Genomic DNA, 21,936 nt, shown 5'->3' with positions numbered 1-21,936 from the left:
TAAAGTTTGCTGGATCTTCATTGTTGCCGCCTCTATTAATCAGTTCAACAAGTATATTGAGCGCAGTCTCAGGAAGCCTTTCGCGAATTTTAATAGAAATTTCATCAAAGCTAGATGTTTTCTTATTTTTTATGTTTTTTATGAAATTGAAAAATATGAAATTAGCTCTGACTAGGTTGCAGTACTTGTCTCATTACCGCTTCATACCTTCCGCCCTGTTATTGTTGCTCTCAAACTCTCTTCTCTGGAAGAATTCCTAACTCTTTATGGCATAATTCAAATAAATTCATTTTATTTATATGTAAACAACGAAAGAACCATGAGAACTGACCTCACGCCCCTTAGCGTCCTCTCGCGGCAATAATTTTCGTGGATGCTCTCATTGCCTATGCCTATAGGTAAATATAAAAAATATGACAATTGACATTGAGAGAACATTCCGGGTGCGCGTCTGACGCAAACCGTTAACTAAAGTAGTTTTAAAAGTGTCAACATTAATTGATATTTGCAATTTTCAATTTATTGTAAATATTTGTTAGTTATAATCTAAGATAATCACAATTTTTAGTGCAGTTAGTGTACACAATGTTATTTGGTCTTGAAATGAAGCTCCCGTTGATTCTTCATAGTGCAATAATTGAATCATTTTGAGTTGTTTGAACATTTATCCATTATGAATAAAAGCAAAAGGAGAGTGTCAAAGTAAAGTACATTTTCATTTAGTATATTCATTAGAACGATATCCTAATTTAGCCATTCAAATTTGTGCAAGTTGAAAGTTATTTTTTTCAAATTTAATCTGGTTCCAGTTGTTTTGATCAAACTTAGAAATGTCATGTCATTTCAGTTATAAGTATAATGTGATTATTTTTCAGCTGCCAATAAATGATAAGAATGATCTTTATAAAATCATGTACAATATTTCTCAAGTCCTTACCTTTTTCAATTTATCAAGGTACCCTAGATGATGGTAACCTAGTATAAAAAGAGGTTACATTTTTCTAAAATACATATTAAAATCATTCATAAATAAATGTATGATTGTATTTTTTAGTGGGTGGGCACTTCTGAATACTGAAAAAAATGACCAGATACTTGTTGAACAATATTGGAATATGTGCCTTTTTTCTTAATTCAATTCTGAATTTGTTAATAGAAATATTTCTGAAATGAGCTACCTTGAAATTGTAATCAAACCTGGAAGAAGAAAAACACATCTTTCTATTAGAATCTTTGAACTTTTTGCAAATATTTTTAGTTTAGTTTAGTGATACATGAGCTTTTCCCTATTTTTATAGATCGGTAACATATAGATTGATTTATTAATTTTTTGCAGAAAAAAAGATGAAGAGGAGGAGAGTGATGAGTCTGTTGAAAGCTTGCTTTTGGAGGAGGGAGTTAAGAAGTTACTGGTATGTTTGGAATTCATACTTAGGCATTTTGTATCATGTTTGCTATGTTATAAACCTAACTGGAATAAACTTAATGTTACTGTTTTTCAGCCACTGGCTTATAATCTACCTAATTAAATTTTGATCATTAGGTGAGTTCTTAAATTCATCAGAGTCTACCTATTGATCCGATTGATTCATCTATTGGTCCTTTCGAAATTTTTGATCATTTCTATTAGTTGAAGCAATCATTTTTCTGTTGAATTTGAGAACTTGCGTATTTGAAATATGATTATTGATTGTTTGAATTATAAATTCATTCAGTTTTATTGTTACAGGACATTGATATTGATGGACATAGACGAAAAAATATTTTTATCAATACTGAAGAAAATCCTCAAAGGATTCGAAGGTCAATAATAACAAGAGCTTTACGAAATGTTATCAGTAGTACACCTATGATAACTAAAACAAATGGAAAATTTTTTTCAACTGAATGCTCCCTTGATATATCCCCTATTAATTCAGAAACTGATGAACATAGTGTTAGAGAAGATATTAAAAAGAATGATCTTCCCGAGAAAAAAATACTTCACCAACCCCAAAATGTGGAGCCTGATGTCTTATCTGTTTCTTCTGATGCCTCTGAAATCAAGGATGAATCTGCCGGTGTTGCCAAACACAAAGATCTTCCAATTAAAACCCATTTTACTAGGGGTTCAAGTAGACAATCAGGTGAGAAATCACCTGTTGAGATGAAAACTGATAAAGAGCATACTCACTTCACTAGAACCAAGAACCAATCAAAGAAAAATCAGAAACACATTGGAATGCCTGAGCTTCTCAATAGTTCAAAGAATAATTTTGATGTTAAGTCCAGTGACAGTTTATCAAGAGTAAGTAACATATCTAAAGGTCTTGCCCATACTAAAACTGTAAATGAGGTTGAAATGGAATCTGGAGAAAATGTATCTGATAAGTCCGAAGAAATTTTCAAAAGTCCTCGCCTAATTGAATCTGTCGACAAAGGTGAACAAAAAACTGCTGAAAGGGTATACAAGAGTCCATACAGAACTGAAATTGATAAAACTCCACCGAAAATGGGATCAAAATCCAGTGAGAATGTTTCCAGGCTTACCAATAATCTCTCAAAAAGTCCTCATTTAACTGAAGTTAGTGACGAGACTACAGATGGGATAGAATACAAATCTGGCGGGAAAATACACAAGATTACTCAAAATCTTTCAAAAAGTCCCGGAATTAAAATAACACAAAAAGGAAATACTGAATCCAAATCTAATGGGAAAAGTAAAAATCACTCCCTTGGTCATAATGATTTCAGTGAAAAACTTGTAGGTACCAAAACATTTCCTTATATATTGAGAAATTCTGAAGGATTAACTACTATACAAGAGTCAGAAGACATCAGAACACCAACAAGAACTGCTGATTGGATTAGGCAGTCTTCAGTATCTTTGAGAAATTCTAGGCAAAATGTGACCCTCAGAAAAAGTAGTCGAATTGAAAATACTCAAAACTTTACTTTCAAGAAGCAAAGTAATACTATTATTAAAGAACAACCAGATATCAGTGATAAAAATGTTGAAAATTTGCAAGAAAAGTCTTCTAAAATTCCAGTTCTAAGAACACGAAGCAAATCTAGAGAAAAAACTGGAAAATCAGAATCTCGAATGAGACTTGAATCTTCAGGAGAGAGGAAGCAACTTGATGACCACAGTAGTAAAAGAAATGAAGAGTTATTGCTTCGGAATCCACCCAAACCAGCCCCTAGAAGAAGAAAACAGAGAAAGTCTCTTGTGAAATCAATTCAAAATAGTATTCCAAAAGTTGATGACGAAAATATCCAACCCAATCTCCAAACCACTCTTCAAAGCAGTAAAACTAATGACATGCTTCAGAAATATTTCACCCAAACAAATACAAATTTATCTGCAATGAAAAAACTTGAATCCGCTGAAGGTAAAGATTTTTCAGTTATAAATGCTGCAAAATCGTTTGCTGAAAGGAGTACATCACCAAGAAAAAGATCTTCAGTAATACTCAGTTGTCCCAAACAAAAAACATTTGATTTTGAAGGGGATGTAGGTACTGGCATATCCTCCCTAAGTTTTTCTCATAGTAGCCCTAGTATAGATAAGGAAGAAAGATGTCGAAGACTTGATATTCTCATTGATAAATTGTCTGAACAAAAGTCATCTGTGGACATTGGTGTGGGTTATTCAAAAAAGTTTAATACAGAACCATCTTCAAATTTGGTTGCTGCAAAGGTGTGTGTGACCCAACACAAGAAGGTTCAAACTTCTCTCTGGAATTCCGATGAAGCAAAGAGAAAAGCTAAGAAAACTTGTGCTAGAAACATATTTACCAAATCCATTGCCGAAACTGAACCTTGTGGTAGTACTAACCAGAACAGCACCAAAGTTCATACCCAAAAAAATCAAACAGATATTAATGATGACAATGAAAGTTTGTGTTCTGGAAAGACAGACAGTAGCAAAATGCTCGACGAATATGATGGATTCAATCTCTTCCATAGCTTGGAAGAGGAGCCCTTCTGTCCTGAAACATTCTCATCCTTCAAGAACTTTGATGATCCAGAGCTTATGAACGAAAGAACTCCTTGGAGGTTTGAGGATCAGTTATTATCACAATCTTCAAAGAGAATCAGCATTAAACTCAATTTCTTGAAGGATGCAAATAAAATTGAAGAAGAAAAGGCTTTGTTGAGTAAAGAAGATATAGAAAATGTTGATCACATTAACAGAAATCAAAAAAACATTTTACCAAGATTGAAAAGCACCTTTCGAGATTACACACATAAATCTACCAGAAAAAATGTATTAGAACCACCTAGGATGTGTGAAGAAAAAACTAGAAATTCATTTTCTGATTGTAGTTCTGACAATGGTGTATGTGGTGAGGATATTGAGGATCTTGAGAATTCAATGAACCATTCAAGGAGGATGATTTTGGAGGCAGAACAACAGCAGAATATTGATGGTGAAGGATGTGAATCAGAGGAAAACACACTCATTGAAGAATCAAATTTACAAAGTTCTCAAATACACAATATTACAAAATCCAGAAATGGAAATGCTCAAGGTGAGAACTTGATTTCATCTCAAACGAGTAGAGTTATGACTCCTTCAAGGAGCACAATAATAAAAAAGGACCAGATTGTGATAACAAAAAAATCAGATGCTCAGACACAAAAAAGTAATGGTCAAAGGGCAGCTGACAGTACGGAGAAAGAAAATTATGTAAAGGAAAATTTACAAGAGGACATCAGTCCATCTCGTTCACAAAAAAATGTTGAGTCGTCAGAAGATCAACTAAAAAACAAGCCAAATGATGAAAATGATCAAGAAAAAGATAATTGTTACCACACACCTGCAAAATATACTATTAACTGTTCTAAAAATAGCTTTTCAAAGAAAGATGCAAGAACCATATGTGATATGAACCAAAGCAAAAGAAGAGTCACTGATGCTTTAATTCATAAAAATTGTGTTCAGAATGATGAGATTGAAACCAACTTGAATCAGATACATTTAAGAACTTCAACAAACAAGCGGAAGAGCAAAGATATTTTGGTGGAAACAGAAACTGAGGTAAATTCATATAGTGGCAGCAAAAAACATAGTTTTCAAATTGAAAATAACAAAAAAGTTGATTCAAGAGGGAAGTTTTCAGAAAATCTTTCACCAGCTCCTGATTTGGTCACGGGGAATAATCATCAGAGTCCAGTTTGTCAGTCTGAACCCATTGAAAATGTAGCAGATAAAGACACGGCTGAATCTTTTCTTGGCACACACAATAAGCGACAATTATCTGTTATCCTGAGAAAGTTTTCAGAAAAAACCATTGGTAGGAAGTTGCATGAAATTCAGCGGATTTTGGATGGTGAAGAGGAAGAAGATATGGAACTACTTTCAAATAAGAATTCGCCTACTGAAAAGAATCAATTTGAAGGTTTCAATGATTTAGCCGTTCCATTGGGTCAAACTGTGATTTCAACAATTTTTTCTGAAGGTGGTGATAATGCCAATGAAGAGTCTCAGCCTGGCAGTAATACAAAGAATCTCAAATTGAAAGATAAGAAGAATACTGATGAGACAGTTTTCAAAGTTCCAAAAACGAAATCACATAAAACCAGAAAGAGGAATTTCACCAATGAAAGTGATGGTAATATTAATTTTTGTGGGTGACTTTCAATATATTTACTATATGTAATTTCAGATGTTACTGTTGACAGCGAAGCTTCCTCTCTAACAGGTAACGATGAAAAAGTAATTCTTAAATTAGAAATTATAATGTATACAAGGATGGTAACGAAAATTTAAAGATTTTCAGTAAGAGTAATATCAAAGTCTAGTGAATGTGTTGAGAACACTTTTCCGTCACCAGATCAAAAATGCAAACTTGGTTAGCGAAACGCGCCTCGAGAGACAGCATTTTTGTCCCGGCGAGGAGAAGCTGTTTTCAATAGATTCATTTTACGCCAGAGGTTCCAAATTCTACTTATCAATTTTCAGTGATTTGTAATTTGAGGTATATCAATTGCTTAAAGCATGGTTCAGTTCTTGAAATTTTGAAAAGCTAGAAGATAAAATGATTACAACAAAAGTTGTCATTAAATTGAACATCTTAAAACCGGAGGTTCAAAGCCAATTTTATACATATTGATGAAATATTTCAAAAGGTTTGAAAAACAAAAAAACTAATCAATAAAGTTTATTCCATGATTTTCACTATAAGGGTTTTACAAAAACCGTGACACGTGTTTCAAGCATGCTTGAAGAAGCTATTGTATAGCGAAACACGTGTCGCGGTTTTTGTAAAACCCTTATAGTGAAAATCATAGAATAAACTCTATTGATTAGTTTTTTAAATATGGATTTTCATCAAGTATCGGCCAGTTCTATTCAAAAGGTTTGAGCTATAAGAGTACAAGAAATATTGAGGAAAATAAAAACTTTCTTTAAATTTTCAAAACAACTGAAAATATCAAAATTTGTTAAAGAAATTATATCTGCAAAGGCTCTCAATATAAATAAATACAATAGAACACGATCACTTGATGATTGAAACACATGTCGAGGTGTTAAAAATAACGTTTTGGTGTTGGGATTAAACTCCAGTAATATTCATTACAACACCAAAGGTTCCAAACAGTGCATCACAAGTACAATAGAACAGTTTATAACAATAACTTATTTTTACAAACATTTTCAGTATGATCATTTCTAAATTTTGCTAGTTCAGGAAATCAATCGAAATCTAAGAAATTATAAATATTTTTTTGCTAATTTTGGAGAAGGTTTCATTTAGTTTGTGTTTCAATTCATTCTTTTTCAGTGTTCAAGATTTTTTGGAATACTTTCCATTGCAATGCATTGATGTAGTAATTCTATGGTTCTCAAAGGATCCTGACTATAACATTTGACAAGATAATAAAAAAAATTGTCATTTCTGTTTGTCCCTCTGTCATGCACACTTCTTTGTCATCAATTGTCTCTTGAGAAAATTAAGATAGCAATTTGAAATTTGAATGGATAGGAGGAAGAGACGCCTTTTGATTTTAATTTGTAAAAAAGCAAGATATAAAAAAATATCACAGTATTAATCTTATTAATATTTGATAATATAATAATAATGAACTCTATAAAATGTTCTTCCTTTCTAGGTTTTAGTTATGAGAAAAATAGGTATTTCAACAAATTTGAGACATTTGGCAATCACTTTACTCAATTTTTACAGTTAAAAACTCCATGATTTGTTTTTTAATTACTTGACTTACTGCACGAAGTGTTCTGGCGATGTATTGAATCTATTGGAGCCTCTGGAGACTCCCTACATTTTGTTTTATGAGAGAGAAGACATTGGCAAATCAAGATCTTTAGATGATGTGGTGCTGCAGATTTTTCCGGGTTTTCCTGCAGCTGAAAATGCAAATGCACCACTGGAATCAATAAAGTCGCCCCGGAGCACCAATTAATTTTTATTGTTGTTTTCATTTTTATCTTTGAAGATAAAGTTCAGTAATTCCAATAATTTATTTGTTAGTAGAGATAATTTATTTGATATTAAAAAAAATTTAGGTACGAGGAGATCTTGCCGAGATAGAAAACCACCCAAAAGAAGATATGTGATGGAATTTCTAGATGATGTAGTGACCTCAAAACCACCAAAGAAGCCAGTCACACGTAAGTAACAAACCTTTACTGAAATGCCTACATCACCTTTATGAATATGCATGGGTCTTGTTCTAATGGGCATTAGTAAATGTAGAATAGAATATACACATCATTAAAAATATAACAGACATTTTTCATACATGTACAGTCTATCAAATAAGTCATAAAACACAATCAATCAAGGTATACTTTATTGTCGATAGAGAGAAATTTTTATAGACAAAGTTTTTACATTAGAATACATGCTAGTTGAAAGTATACATTCCATGTATTTAAGTAATACTTTATTAACAATAAATTGATGGATGTAGCCGTTACTGTATGGTAAGAGATTGTCATGAAAAAGGGGAAATGAAACTTTCTATGTCTTTTACCACTTGTATTTATAACTAACGTTACTGCTGTTGTGTGGGACAATGTGGCCGAAATTTCTTGAAACGGTATGCTGAACATGAAAGGTCCTTCAGACTAGGGAAAAATGATTCAATGTTTTCAAACCATTCCTTGGAATGCAACCACAAGTTCCCGATAAACAATATCGAAATTTTGCACTATGCAAGCAAAGTTTGGAAACTTAATTAATTGGAATCTTTGGAAGTTCATAAGCATAAGCATTGCGGATGTAACCTGCTAAAAAATCAAATCGATCTAGTTCACTCACCAGGTGTCAAATTAGCTTACTCACATTGTTCAGGTTAACAAAATTCAGGTATTCAATTAAGTTAAGTACTTATGTTATTACCTTCCTTTATGTCAGCATTAATTATCCTATGTAGTTCGGTTATACTGCCGCCATGCCCAGCAAGAAACGTAAATGTCCCTAATATAATGAGCATTGTTGAATCGTTCACATATAGTAAAAAAAGAATACCACCAAGAACGGATCAAGTTCAGGATTGAGATTTACTTGATGCTCCAAGAAATCCACGTCTGTGGGCCTAGTCTCTCCTGCATGTTTATGAGACAACATGCAGGATGAGACTAGTTTTAACTCGAGTAACGAGAGACTTAAGAAATCTAATTGTTCATAAACTCTTGCGAGTCTTTGAATATGGGATAGACAGCTATCCTAGGGCTATGATATTGTTTTTGTATACATCTGGAAGAACCATCACCTCACATAATGAGAGTCAATAATTAATTCCTAGTATTACTCATTTTGCTATTTTGTTATTGATCCAAATGTTAATTTTTACCCACTAACTTGGTTAGAGATAGTATTTTTGTTCTAGTGTGAACAAAGTCAATAGATTTATAATTACTTTGTTCCACTGCAAAAAAGTTGAAGTAGAACTTGTTATTGATATAATCACACTATATGAAAATATCGTGTGTTTGTTCACTTTCAAAAAGTCACTAAAATGTGGATTGATAGACCTTAGTTCACTTTTTAGAATATTGAATTTCAGTAGTGTGCTTTATTACTATTATTATTTAAAGCTATAAGGATCTTGTCCCATTACTATTGCATTTTTTAAAATCTACTCATTTTTACTTTTTATATTATACTATATATATTTTTTATTATATATAGAATATTTTCATACTTCAAAGAAGAATATTCTGATTCTAGTAATAACCAAAATTATAATGCTCATTTCGGATTCTTATTATCAGGCCTATAATAAATATGGTCATATCATCGATTAGTTTGACTAAAAGAAGTGTAATTTTGGAACTTAAGTAAATATCATTTATAAGTTTCATTATTTATTGTTACAGGTAAAACGAAACTTTCAAAAAGAAAAAGTTCAGAAACCGTTGAGCAACAACAAGAACATATCATCGAAGGAGAAGAAAAACGAATTGAAGAAAAAAAAACTTCAAGGAAGGAAGATCAACCGAAAAAACGCATAACAAAGACAAGAGGTAGGAAAAAAGGTGTTACTACTACAGTTACTCTTACATCAGCACATAGTTCGGATGAAAAAGACAGTGATTCAGTAAAGGAACTTGAAGTTTCTAACAAAAGACCTAAGAGGAACAATAAAACGAAATCAGATTCGATTCAAATTGAAACTGTAGCTCAGATTCATACTATGAGTCAAGTCAATAGTTTCAATGCAATTGATACTGCTTCCAGTCATAGTCCAGAAGATTTCAACAACTTTGAAACTGTGGAAGATTACCAAAATACAGACGATATGTGTTTGAGAACATCAAACCAAGAAAATATGATAAGTCAAGATTCTGGCACCTCAACTTTATTGAGAAGTAATACTTTTGAGGTTAGCAATTTACAAACTACCAAGACACAGGGAAAAATTAATAAGCCAAAAAACAAGAAAATATCCAAAGTATGTTCACAATCTGTTCCAGTGCCTCAGATAAATGAAGTTAACATACCAAGTAATGAAGATGGAAAAATTATTTCAGATTCTCTTATAGAGAATGAATGTGTAGAAATATTATCTGGTTCTGAAGTTATTAAACTAAGTAAGTTTGCAATTTCTGTTGTTTATATAATGAGTTATAAAATTGGAAACACATATTTATCAAACAATTTTAGATAGGTTGTACATCAGATTGAATTATACGCGGCGTGTTCCATTTAAAATAAACATTTGAAATAAAGTTGGGATTGGTCACTATTACATGACATATATATTGTTTGTTTAAACACTGATTATCTGTAACAATAAGGTCGTGCATCAAATAATATATTGTTCAAGCTAAATTAGAGTGTATAAATGAAACATAAATTAATTTTCTAACATATGAGACATAGCGAGTTTTACCACCACTAATTAACCGCGTTTCACCACAAAGGAAGAAACTTTCTTGGATGTGTAACTTTCCATTGTTATTTAACTAATTTGTTAGAAAAGGGGTCAGAAGCAAGAGTTTTAACACAATATTATTCTCCAAGTCAACTTTTCATCTCAAAATCTTTGGGATTATCTATTTTAAATATACTTGACTCAGAATAATATAAGTTTCTATCTATATTTTTCAAAGTCCTTTCAGTCAAGATTTGTGAATTAAGATTATAAATACTAGACAACACAGTTTTCTTTTCTAGTATGCATCACACTCTGAATCAACCCATGACCACTAATCACCACTGCTTTGACACATAAATGCTGATGGTGAGGGGAGAGTGTAGACTTCGTGGAAAGTATAATTAACCTCTGACCCTTCAGTAACGCAGTAATGTTACAGATAAAAAATTTGTATGTATTTGTATTTATAGGTGGGGCTACCGCCCCACGTGGGTGGTTTGCTCCACTCACTCAATCGACCGCTGTGTAAATCGATTTCTAGCCGCGAGGCCGGACGATCGATTTTCACATTCTATCATTCAACCCGTGCTAGGAATCACACGTTGAAAGGTAAGCTCTCGTTAGTCCTTAGCTCGCACAAGTTTCGATTTTTAAGAGTTGTCGTTCGTAGGAGGGCAACAGCTGGTTAATGGAAAAATAGATAGATAGATATATTACATACAGAACTATTGAATGTTTTTGTATTTACTCTTAAAAAGGGCTAAATTCATGAATTACTTCACAAAAGTTTCAATCTGTATTCACAGTAAATTATGTTTTCAATTTAGAGTTTCTTAAAAATCTGCTTATTCATCAGACGTTTTCAAATAAATGATTAGGTAAAGGTATTCATAAAATAAGCTGGGAAATAATACTTGAAATAAATGCTCAAAATTTCATAATCCTCAAATCCTGATTTGTTTTTCAGAATATGTAGAGAATGACCCCAAGTTCAGAGTATGTCAGGATGACTTGTCTTTGACTGATTTTATGGGGAATGTCAGTGGTACAACTATGGGATATTTAAAACTGCCATCCAAGGGAATGAAACCAGTACACACTGCTAGAAAACATGCATTAGTAAGTGGTTCAAACATATGCTGGTTTGCCTTGAATAATATTTTCTTTCTCGGTTACGAATATTGTGAATCGAGTTTCTTATGATAGTGTAAATGGTGATGAGACATCTGGAATGTGAATTCTAAATGGGGGCGTTGCAAAAAAAAATCATTTCCAATAATATGGTAACAACTTATCGCAGCTGCCAATTAGGTATCCTTAGTATATTGATATGACGAATGTTTGTCTGACAGGATACACTTTCTTTTTTAGCAACTGTACTGTATAATATTTCCAGCTTTTGTTGCCGTTATGGCATTTATTGTAAGCTAGGTTAGATAACAAGTTAATTCTGCTCGCCACTAACATTTTTAATATGAATATTTTTAAGGAATTTGCGAAAAATAAGCAGGTAACAGGTGTCTCAGGTGGGTAAGTAGGTCCAAAGCATAGAACTATAACTTAGAGGAGAATGACTATTCTGTATGAATAAAACACTTGCACTAGTAGATGACACATAAGGTTGGTGAGTTTGCACAAATGAACTCGAGTCAGAGCCGTTCTAATACTTTTTAGAAAAATATTAAGAGCTGTTAAAAAATGAGAGGTTAAATATGTCGATCTAATTTTACACTAAATCACTTATTACATTTTCAAAACAAGGAATTATTTGTGATCATTATTTAAGAACCAAGGTTTGAAATAATTTTTTTTTAACATATAACATTTGATTTTAATTTCAATATTACACTATATTTGATGTTTTTTGATTCGATTAAAAATAGTGATCACTGACTCACCGAGTGATACAGAACTTATCACATAAACACTTATGACAAAAATGCAATTGAAATAATTTTAAAACAATGAATACTTTCCTACACAGTGGGATCTGGCAAATGCCAGAGGAAAAAAAATACTTCCCTGGCTAATACCACGACAGACATTGGGTTACATGCATCGGTTGTTTTTCGTCAGGCATTGATTTCAAACATAATTTTGTTCAGAAAATAAAAATCCCCTTCTACATTCAAATTAATTAATCATTATATTAATATCTATGTATACATAATGTAACTACGTTCTATTATGAACGTTCTTCAATTGTGCACGCGGTATGTACTATCAAGGTTTACCTTAAAAGGTCGAATTATAATAAAAACATCTTTAGCAATATTTCCGGTAGACACCTGAGCACTTAGGCAAGTTCTAATTTTGAAAATAAACTTTCATTGAGGCAGTTTTTATTTTTGTTGTAAGCAGACTTTTCAACTCATTTCATATTTTGTTGCTGATGCTTGATAACGATATTCTTCACTTAGTACTCTGCAGACTGAAAATACATCACTGAAATTGAACAAATTTATATTTCTGATTTAAAAAAGTATTGGTTGAAAATGATTTACTTATTTAATGATCAAATATGATTGTTATTTTGTTAATTATCAAAAATTATCGATATTTATTTAATTTTTTGAATTGAAATAATGTGGGTGGAGGTATTCAGAGAAAACAATGAATTAACAACATAAATGCTTTAATATACTAGGTAACAGAATTAAAAAAAATATCCAAAGTGAGTTTACAGCTCAAATATTTTGAAGGATTATTATATAGCTGCTGTCATCAGATGAACAGGGTGAATTCAAAGTCTTACTGGTGATTAAATAAAATTAATTTTCCCAGAATTTTTCTCATAGGTTGACCTCTGATTCTGTAGCTTTGAGATTTTGCCACACTGAACAATCTTATTTTTAATATGATAAAGACAATGTTTTGATAATTCTTGAAATGTGGTTTTCTTCCAGAGTAAGATACTGCAAATAATGGTCTGCAATATTGCTGAATAAACGTTTATATAACAGTTTAGAATGAACTCCAGCTAAAAAAGTTTTCAAAAAATTCGCCTCTTCAGGTACCTCATTATTCGTTATCCAAAACATTTCTCTGAGCATCTTTTCCACTTCATTACAAACTGAGATAGTTGCTCTCTGATGAATGGTTAGGGTTCCCCATCACTTTCGCAGAAGTTTTGAACTATTATGTTTCAAATTAGTATCCATACAGGCACTCATTGCACACAGAACATTTAATCAGTTTCATTAGTCATATTAACAGCATAACCAGTCACATAAGTAACAACATTTTCAGAAATTTCTAAAAGCAGTAACTGAATAGGCAAGCTGTAATCGTGGTCATGGATAACAGTTTCATGACGATCTTCTAAAGAATATTTTTTCATTATTTGAATATCGCATGATTGTGGAGGAACCTGTGTTCGCTTTATTTTCTTTGTGGTACAGAGATTATTTGTTTCATCTTGGGCTGGGCAATTACCATTCATGTTTTTTATGTCATGATGAATGAAAAAATTGGAGTGCAGATGAATTGTTATTCCAACCATTACGAGATCTGAAAATAAAAAAAGTGTAATAATTCAGGTTCCTTATTACTTGGGTGCGTGTAGAATTTTCTTTAGTGTAATCAGGGCATCATTCAACACCACAAGCCCTTAGTGAGTTGACACCATTAGTAAAAGAAAAAGATGCAAAATCTGACATGAGACCAGATAATGTTTTTTCAAGTAATTTAGTACTCAATACATTCTTTTTACTGACGAAATCAACAACTTCCTTCAAATGAGTCACTTTTTTTCTTAGTTTTTTAGTTTTCTCCTTTTCTAATTGGCGTTGGTACCTCAAGTCCTGATTTTTTTCCTTTTGTTCATGTATTTAGTTTTGAACTTATCAGGAGAAGAACTGAAAAAATTGTTTGATATATAAATATCTACTATGAAAGTGAAATATCTGAAGATAGTCAAAGCAAAGGAAGAAACGTTCTATATTACATATATGGAAAATGAGGCGTTTTGAAAAAATATCTCAATTCAATATTATATAATACCGAATTCATATATTTATGAAAATACTGACGCATATGTATGGAATATCTTGACCAGATTTCTGTTTCTCTTCAGTCCAGCACTATCAGCAGAACTCCTGTAATTCAAGACAATATTATATTTCTGTCATGCAACTAAAATGCAATATGAATAAATTATGTCTCTTTGAAAAAATAATTTCGATTATATGATAATTTCAAATGAAAATATATACTAACTGACTCACATTGTCACAGATTTTGATGAAGCTGAATTACTGGATGAAACATTGCCTTCGCCCATTTTTGAATCAATATTTGCTGGATTTAGGTCTCTGAAAAAAAGAAAGTGATGCAAGTAAGTCTTCATATGATGTTTACGTTTTCACACCTCAAAACGGGTCTTGATGAAACTGTATCCGACTGTGACCTGCAAGTAACGTTTTTTTTTTGTAGAAATAGTTTTGGAATTGCGTCCCTTTAGATACTTTTCTTTTTCCTTAGAAAATCAGATTTCGCAAAGTGTCTTCTAGAACATATCACATTTAATGGGCTGATAATCTCTTTCGGACTCCTTCCAATTGCTGTTAGCCAAATAGAAAAACGACGTTTGCCAAGACTAAAACTGAAAATTACAAAAAAAAGTATGCATCAGCAGATGTTTTTCAATTGTAATCATTAAAAGGTTATTGAAATAATCAAGTACGGTTCTGTTAAAATAAAAATCTTACCGATGAAAGGAGATTCCTGCAATGTTTTCTTTACTTAGGCACGATTAAACAAGACAAGTATTAGGCATTTTTCAATAAAATTCACTTTGCATCAAAATTAACAACTTGTAACAGACACACCAAATAATAAATTTATAATAATCAGCATTCAACTGCAGCTTGTCCATTCAAATAACAGTCAAGAAACGCTACTGCGCAAACTCACCAACCTCTTTTGGCACCCACTATACTAAAACCAATAATGATTGAGAGTAGAAGTAAGCCCAGTTGACAGCATTATTGGGTTGCAGCAATTGATAAGTGAACTCTTTATAACTATTCTCAAGCTTTCGAGTAACGTAAACTCATCGTCAGGGGTACTAGAAAATACAAATTACAAATTTTTGATAATATAATATAAATGTAAATGTACAAATTTTCGTCTAATCTTCAACCTCAGATTCGTCACTGTTGCTACCGCTATCATCAAAGTGAATTATAATTGGTTCAGTATTGTGTTCAATACGGTTGTCTACGTCCCACATTTTTTGCTCTTCTTTTAAAACATGCTGCATGCATTTCTTCCAGTCTTCTGCAGAAACAGTTCGAATAGCTTCTTGTAGGTGATGTTGCACGTCCACTAATTTAAATGTTCTGTTTTCTCGTGCCACATATCCTTTTACTTGCGCCCAGATTAATTCTATTGGGTTTAATTCGCAGTGGTATGGTGGTAACCTTAAAACTGTAATTCCACGACTTAACGCCATTTCATCCACTGCGAATTTTTTATATTTGTCTGTGTGTAATTTTGTTAGCTGAAGTAGTTCTGCCTTTAAACTATCTTTGTTATATTGGATGTTCTTATTAATTAACCATTCTTATATTGCTGCTTTTTTCCATGATTGTTTCGGTAATGGTTCTAAACGTCGACTATGGTATGGGGCATTGTCCATGACGATGACAGATCCAGGTTCCACAAGTTGAATGATGCCTTCAAACCATTTTTCAAACACCTCCGCATTCATCTCTTCATGATAGTCGCCTGTTTTCTTAGATTTAAATATTAATTCACCATTTGGTAAAAATCCACTGTCGCTTCCTATATGCGTAACTATTAGACGACTACCTTTTCCAGATGGCTGTTTTAACCCAACTGACAAACCTTCAATAAAGGCTTGTCGTACACTTGTTATATTACCATCCTGCCATACTTTTTTGACCGTATGTCCTTGGTTAACCCATGTCTCGTCCATGAAGTACAATTTTTTTTGAGCTTCCGAAATTCGTCAATTTTTCTTAGATAGTTTCTTATCCATGCTATTATTTCTTGACGTTCAATGAGAATGCTTTTCCTGTCAACTTTTCCGTACGTAAATTTCATTTCGTGTACAAGTTTCCTAAAAGTTTTTTTACCCATTTTTGGGACCAATTCATGATCGCTAAGTGCCTCCAGAACTGTTTGTAGCGTGGGCAGCTCATTTCTGAAAAAGAAACTGTGAATAGTTCTGCGTATACTGGTTTTGGCTTCTTCATCAACTGTGATTTTTTTTCGTCCGCTACTGGTTTTTGGCGTTTGTACGTCCCCATGAATTTCTGCTTCTCTTAGTATTTTGTAAATCGATGATTTTGGTACACTGGTATAATCAGAGCACATATCAACTAAATTATCTTTTGTAATTGTGGAACTTAATGATGTAGAAATGCCCGGTTGGTTATTCGGAGGTACACACGTAGAATTACAGCACATATGCACAAAGTCATCTTTTGGTGGCTGATGATCTCTTTCAAGACAGTGAAATACTCGCAGTACAATTTGTTTTTCTCTTACTGACCGAGACTCCGACCGTTTTACCTTTTTCGACGTGGAAGGCCCGACCATGTCTCCCATTTTTTGAGTAGTTTGAGAACGGTGTAGAAATATAATTATGTAACGCTTAAACACTTATTAGCACTATTATTTTCACCAATTGTTATCACAACACGTCGATTGCTGACTAACTTAACTGTAAAACGTACAATTCACGCTGTATAATTCACAAACCAATGATACGCTCATGGCTGCAAGTACATTAGTGAGGACTGCAACGATGAGATGGAAGTTACGGTAAAGTGACAAAGACAGAAATATCGTTGCGTACAGCGTTGCCACTAGTTGGAATAAATATCTAACACTATACAGAAAATAATGAATTTTAACTGATCAGTAATCAGGAAATGTATAAGTATTACTCATTACAAGCTCATTACTGATTTTTGTCATAAATAATACCTTTTAATCGTACTGGTATTATGTATTATCTATAATTTGCCACAACCTACAACTCTACTGCTTACTATATTTTGATTCTGCTATAAACTGGTAACGTAAAATTTAGATATGACAACGCGCTTTACTCTCAATCATTATTGGTTTTACTATAGTGCAAGTGTTTTATTCATACAGAATAGCCATTCTCCTCTAAGTTTTAGTTCTGTGGTCTAAAGTGTGCGGGTCTATCGACCCTCCACCCTCACGCCTTTTCAAACTCGACCAAATAAATCCAGCTTCATAATGGAGCCGATTACTTCATTTGGTGAGTGATTTTTCAAGTCAGCTGGCAAAAGTGTGACTTTGTCAAACATTGAATTCCTGATCTGATCCACTGTGGGGCAGGTAGAGTATGTGCTCTGCTTCCAGGGTCTAAATTTCCTTGTGAGGAATAATCCACTCCAAGGTTGACAGACAGATTGAGAAACTGATTGGCAGTCAATCTGTGACTACCTTTGGTTGGTACATACTGGGGTGTATTCACAAACTAGTCTGTCATCTTGAGTGGTCTGTCATATTGGATTTAGAGTGACGTCTTTGTATTTCGTATTTTTTTCAACAAAGCTTATTATTTGATACCTATATCATTGAGGCGCATACAAAACTAGTCCGTCATATTGGGTGGTCACCCATAGTGGATTTAGGGTTGACGATTTGTTCTTTTTCAAATTATTTTCATTTCATTTCAAATCATTGAATGCAAACATTCAAATTTCCTTTTGAACGACCAAGAAGTAGTTATTCACACACCATTGCTGAACTGGTTTCCATTAAATGCCAAGAATTAACATACATACAAATTACCTGTTTTCCTAAAAGTAATATTGCTTGTAGTTTTTTCAAAATCTACCGAGTTTACGAGAATCAATCATTTAAGTAATTAAATTTTGTAACTACCTGCTGTTATGTAAAAGACATCGTAGAATAGTTTGATGTACAAGTTCAACTAATGAAACTACCATGTAGTGAAACACGTCTTGAATAAAATTTGTTGTGAAAAATTGTGTAATCATTATCATGGATATTGTAATAAATTAATGGCTTTGAAATAATTTAAAACTTTATAGAGCATGTTGATGAAAGCATGTAAAAATGTAAAATATTTTTGTGATACACCAAAGGTTAACACATATTTGAAAGGTGATTTTTAGTGAATGCAAATAATTAAAATAAACACATGATAAGGAAACTTTGAAAATATAAAAAATGTGTCTTGATTTTTGCAGAGTTTGAATGTATTAAAAACGACTTCATAACTTTTTGGTTGATTTCATAACAAAAATATTAAAGAGAATTTTCATTTATGTTTGAAATTTTCTATAATTTTAGTGCTATTTTGTTTTGGAAGGCGAAGGAAGAATTCAAGTTCACAATAGAACTTCTACAGTTAGGAAGATGAGTCATTTCTTTATACCTCTGGGTAAGTAATATTCGTATTTACACATGCAAAAATTTGTTGGTATTACAATGTTTAGGGTTTATTGAATATCAAGTAACTTGCAGACTTAGAAGATCAATAAGAGGAGTTGTAGATAATTTGGAAATATCTTTAGAACTTTCCGAGATATAATATATAGATCATGAAGTTTGATTTTAGTTTGATGGTCACTTTTCTCTTTAACATTTTTTATTATCAAAATATAAAAGTAGTGGGGGACATTCCACCAAGGACTCCAATAGTCAGAACAACGATTTTAACAGAGTGGTCTGGGTAGGGTTCTAAGAGAAAATCTTGATATTCCATTCCATTTTCCTTTTTTTTTCGGATCATATTTGTCTCGCCGGAAACTTAATACTCCACATAATAGTCGGGTAAAGTTACATCAGGCTCATTAGTTTCTGTTAGCCTGAAGGTGAGAATGAGTAGTTCTAATAAATGTGTCACTTCTTATTCTCCATAATGTATTCAATATCCCCTGGAGCCTACGGCAACAGGCAGACTCCTATGGAAATACATAATTTTTGGACTCTTTACGTCGGTTTCGATACCGTGAACATATTTGTAACAGCCATTTTGTTTATCCTTGATAGTTTTGATGGATTCTTGGATTCATAGATTCGGTACCACAATCGAAAATACTTTCCACTACACGGTGATTCCAATTAATTTGTTCGAAGTAACATCACACAAATTCATAGTCATTGTTTAATTTTTCATTCATTTACCTTCCCTTGGGTTTCAAATCTGTTAACCTCAAACATGCTCACCTTATAATACTTTTTTGTGAACCAATGATGCTGTTTTGCCTAAAATCAGTGGTTGTTTGATCAATTTGGAACTGCATGTTCAAAAGTTACATTATTAAAACACTTCTGAGTGTTTCTACAATATTTGGTTTCAAATATTTCATTGTCTGAGTGGACAGAACATCTCATAGAAATTCACCAAATGAAGGTTTCGGTTGCAGCTCAGGTTATAATTGTAAAGTAAATCATAGCCTAAGTGGTACATTAGGTTTACTCAGATTATTCAAACTTGAATTCCTTATAAATAAAAGTTCTATCGTAATTGGCTATTGGAATTGGCCGCGGTGGTAGTGCGCCCGACTCACAATCGGAAGACCGTGGGTTCGATTCCTGCTTCGACCAGATATTTTTCTCTAGAGAATTTATCTGGTTGAAGCTGGGATGATTCTGCAACCGTGTTAGGAATCACACGTTAAAAGATAAGACCTCGTTAGTCCTTAGCTCGCACAAGTTTCTCAACTTCTGAGAGTTGTCATTCTTATGGGGGCGACAGCTGATCAACGGAAGAACAGATTTTTTAATCTCAACTACCTAATTGGTACTTTATTCACATTTCGATTGATTAACTTGAAATGGCAAATGTACCTATTTCAAAATCCACATAAGATCCTTAAGGATATAAAAGTTAGTAAGTAATATTGGGCTACATTTTTGTAAAGGGAAAAAAGTTGAGAAATAGTAATAAAAATAATAATAATAATTGTTATACTTTTCCCTACAACGGGGAGTTTGGATTGTCTACATGACGGAATGGTACTGGATGGAGTCTGTGAAGTCGTCAGGAGTTCGGATACCCTTCTCTGCATGGTCTCTTTAGGGCAGCTGCCCGAGTAGCTGGTGAACTTAGTTTAGTTTTCGACACTGAACAAGGTGATCACAACTCTGTTACCGAGTTGGAATCCGTTCAGCAAAAGGCCCATATAAAAGCCACAGAGATCACTTCACTTCTGCGGCAGCACAAATGTCTTTAACAACATTCAAGACCTTGGCTTATCAAAGCGCCTGACCTTCACTTTTCTTAGGGTGAGTGGGCTCAAGTCGGAAACTGAGGGATGCAGGATGACACTTTCAAAACCTTAGTCTACCACAGTTGCGTGATGGGTATAGAGGTTCCTGACACAAGATGCAGCGCCTGCCGCGAGTCGTCTGAGACTCTAATGCACTTGCTGTCAGCATGTCATCCATGGCACTTTTACGGTATTGACGAGACACCGTGATTGTCCTACGCCCCGGGAATATTCAATCCGTTGTGGGAAACGAGAAGTTCCGAATTTATTGGAACTATTTGATCCCCACCCTCAGGCTCATACAAGCTAATGAGCCTGATGATGATGTAGTCTTTCTCGACCACCAGAGCAAGACGATATTTGTCGTGGAGTTTGCAGCTCCTGGCGAGACGAATATCGCCCGAAAAGAGGAAAAACGGATGAAATATCGAGGTTTTGTGTTCGAACTCCGCATACCACTCTGTCGAAACGTTGTTCTGATTATTGGAGTCGTTAGTGGAATGATGCCCTGTCTACTCTCGAATATCAAAATCATGCATAGAAGTCTTAGCCGGACAAATGCAGTAGGCTGACATTCTTGGCTTACTACGTTTACTCAGGGCACATGATTCTTGATCCAATGATCATTTACCCCACGGTGTGGGGAGTGGTCGTTGGTTGATAATGTTGGCGCGCCCTCCTGAATGTATCGGGGCTTCGGAGGATAGGGCCTGACCAGTGCAAAGTTAGGTTAAAATAAGGGTCTTTATTAATTTTCATTTGTATTCATACAAGTGAACTAAATAAGTAAATGGGCGAGATTGAGTATGGCAAAGGCACTGGAAGGTGCAGACCGCCATCTGTGCAACATTCATGAATTTTAATAAATGTTGTTGTTTCAGGTGTTGAATATGCCATTATGAATGATGGTACAGATGATATGCTGTTGGCTTGTGTCAGAATAGTAAGCACGTGAATGATATGATTGACCCCGCAATTTTTTCGGATTATACTGTTTTTTAATTTTGAATGTTAGATTTTGTATTCTACCAGTAGATTCTGTGTACAAATGTATATTAACTTTAATAAATAATTACTATATAACTGAGTAATTGAAGAGTTAATGATTTATTGTATATTCTATGAAGAGTTATCTTTTAAATACAGATGATTAATATACTTATGAAATTTTGGTAGTTGAAAACTGTAAAATATTTTTATAAAATATGCATATTTTAATAAAGAGTGTGTTTGTTGTAAAATAGATTTTCCTATATGTACTTTTTGGGATTGTTTCATTCAGTTAAATATAGTAAACCATTATTTTTCAATGAAATCAAGATTCATAAACATTTTATAAAATAATGTTATTTTT

General features: G+C 33.2%; 1 protein-coding gene across 2 annotated transcripts; it reads left to right on the top strand.

The window, feature by feature from the left end:
* The first annotated feature begins 435 nt into the window (after positions 1-435).
* On the top strand, positions 436-21,673 carry LOC111504246 (uncharacterized). 2 transcript variants are annotated; one of them, XM_023158759.2, is made up of 9 exons: positions 436-702; positions 1,337-1,412; positions 1,730-5,597; positions 5,652-5,687; positions 7,514-7,618; positions 9,332-10,045; positions 11,300-11,451; positions 18,658-18,748; positions 21,464-21,673. In XM_023158759.2, exons 1-9 carry the CDS (start codon positions 674-676, stop codon positions 21,535-21,537), a joined length of 5,145 nt encoding a protein of 1,714 aa, XP_023014527.2. In that variant the 5' UTR covers positions 436-673; the 3' UTR covers positions 21,538-21,673. The 2 variants fall into 2 exon arrangements, with proteins under 2 accessions (XP_023014527.2, XP_074036608.1); XM_074180507.1 differs by lacking the exon at positions 436-702 and adding an exon at positions 897-955.
* The last annotated feature ends 263 nt before the right edge of the window (positions 21,674-21,936 follow it).

Source organism: Leptinotarsa decemlineata, unplaced genomic scaffold (assembly GCF_025532065.1).
Source record: "Leptinotarsa decemlineata unplaced genomic scaffold, Ldec_3_MD MMD2_tig00026299_RagTag_RagTag, whole genome shotgun sequence".
Lineage (NCBI taxonomy): Eukaryota > Metazoa > Arthropoda > Insecta > Coleoptera > Chrysomelidae > Leptinotarsa > Leptinotarsa decemlineata.
Note: the sequence above shows the minus strand (reverse complement) of the source record. Positions and strands in the feature narration are given on the sequence as shown.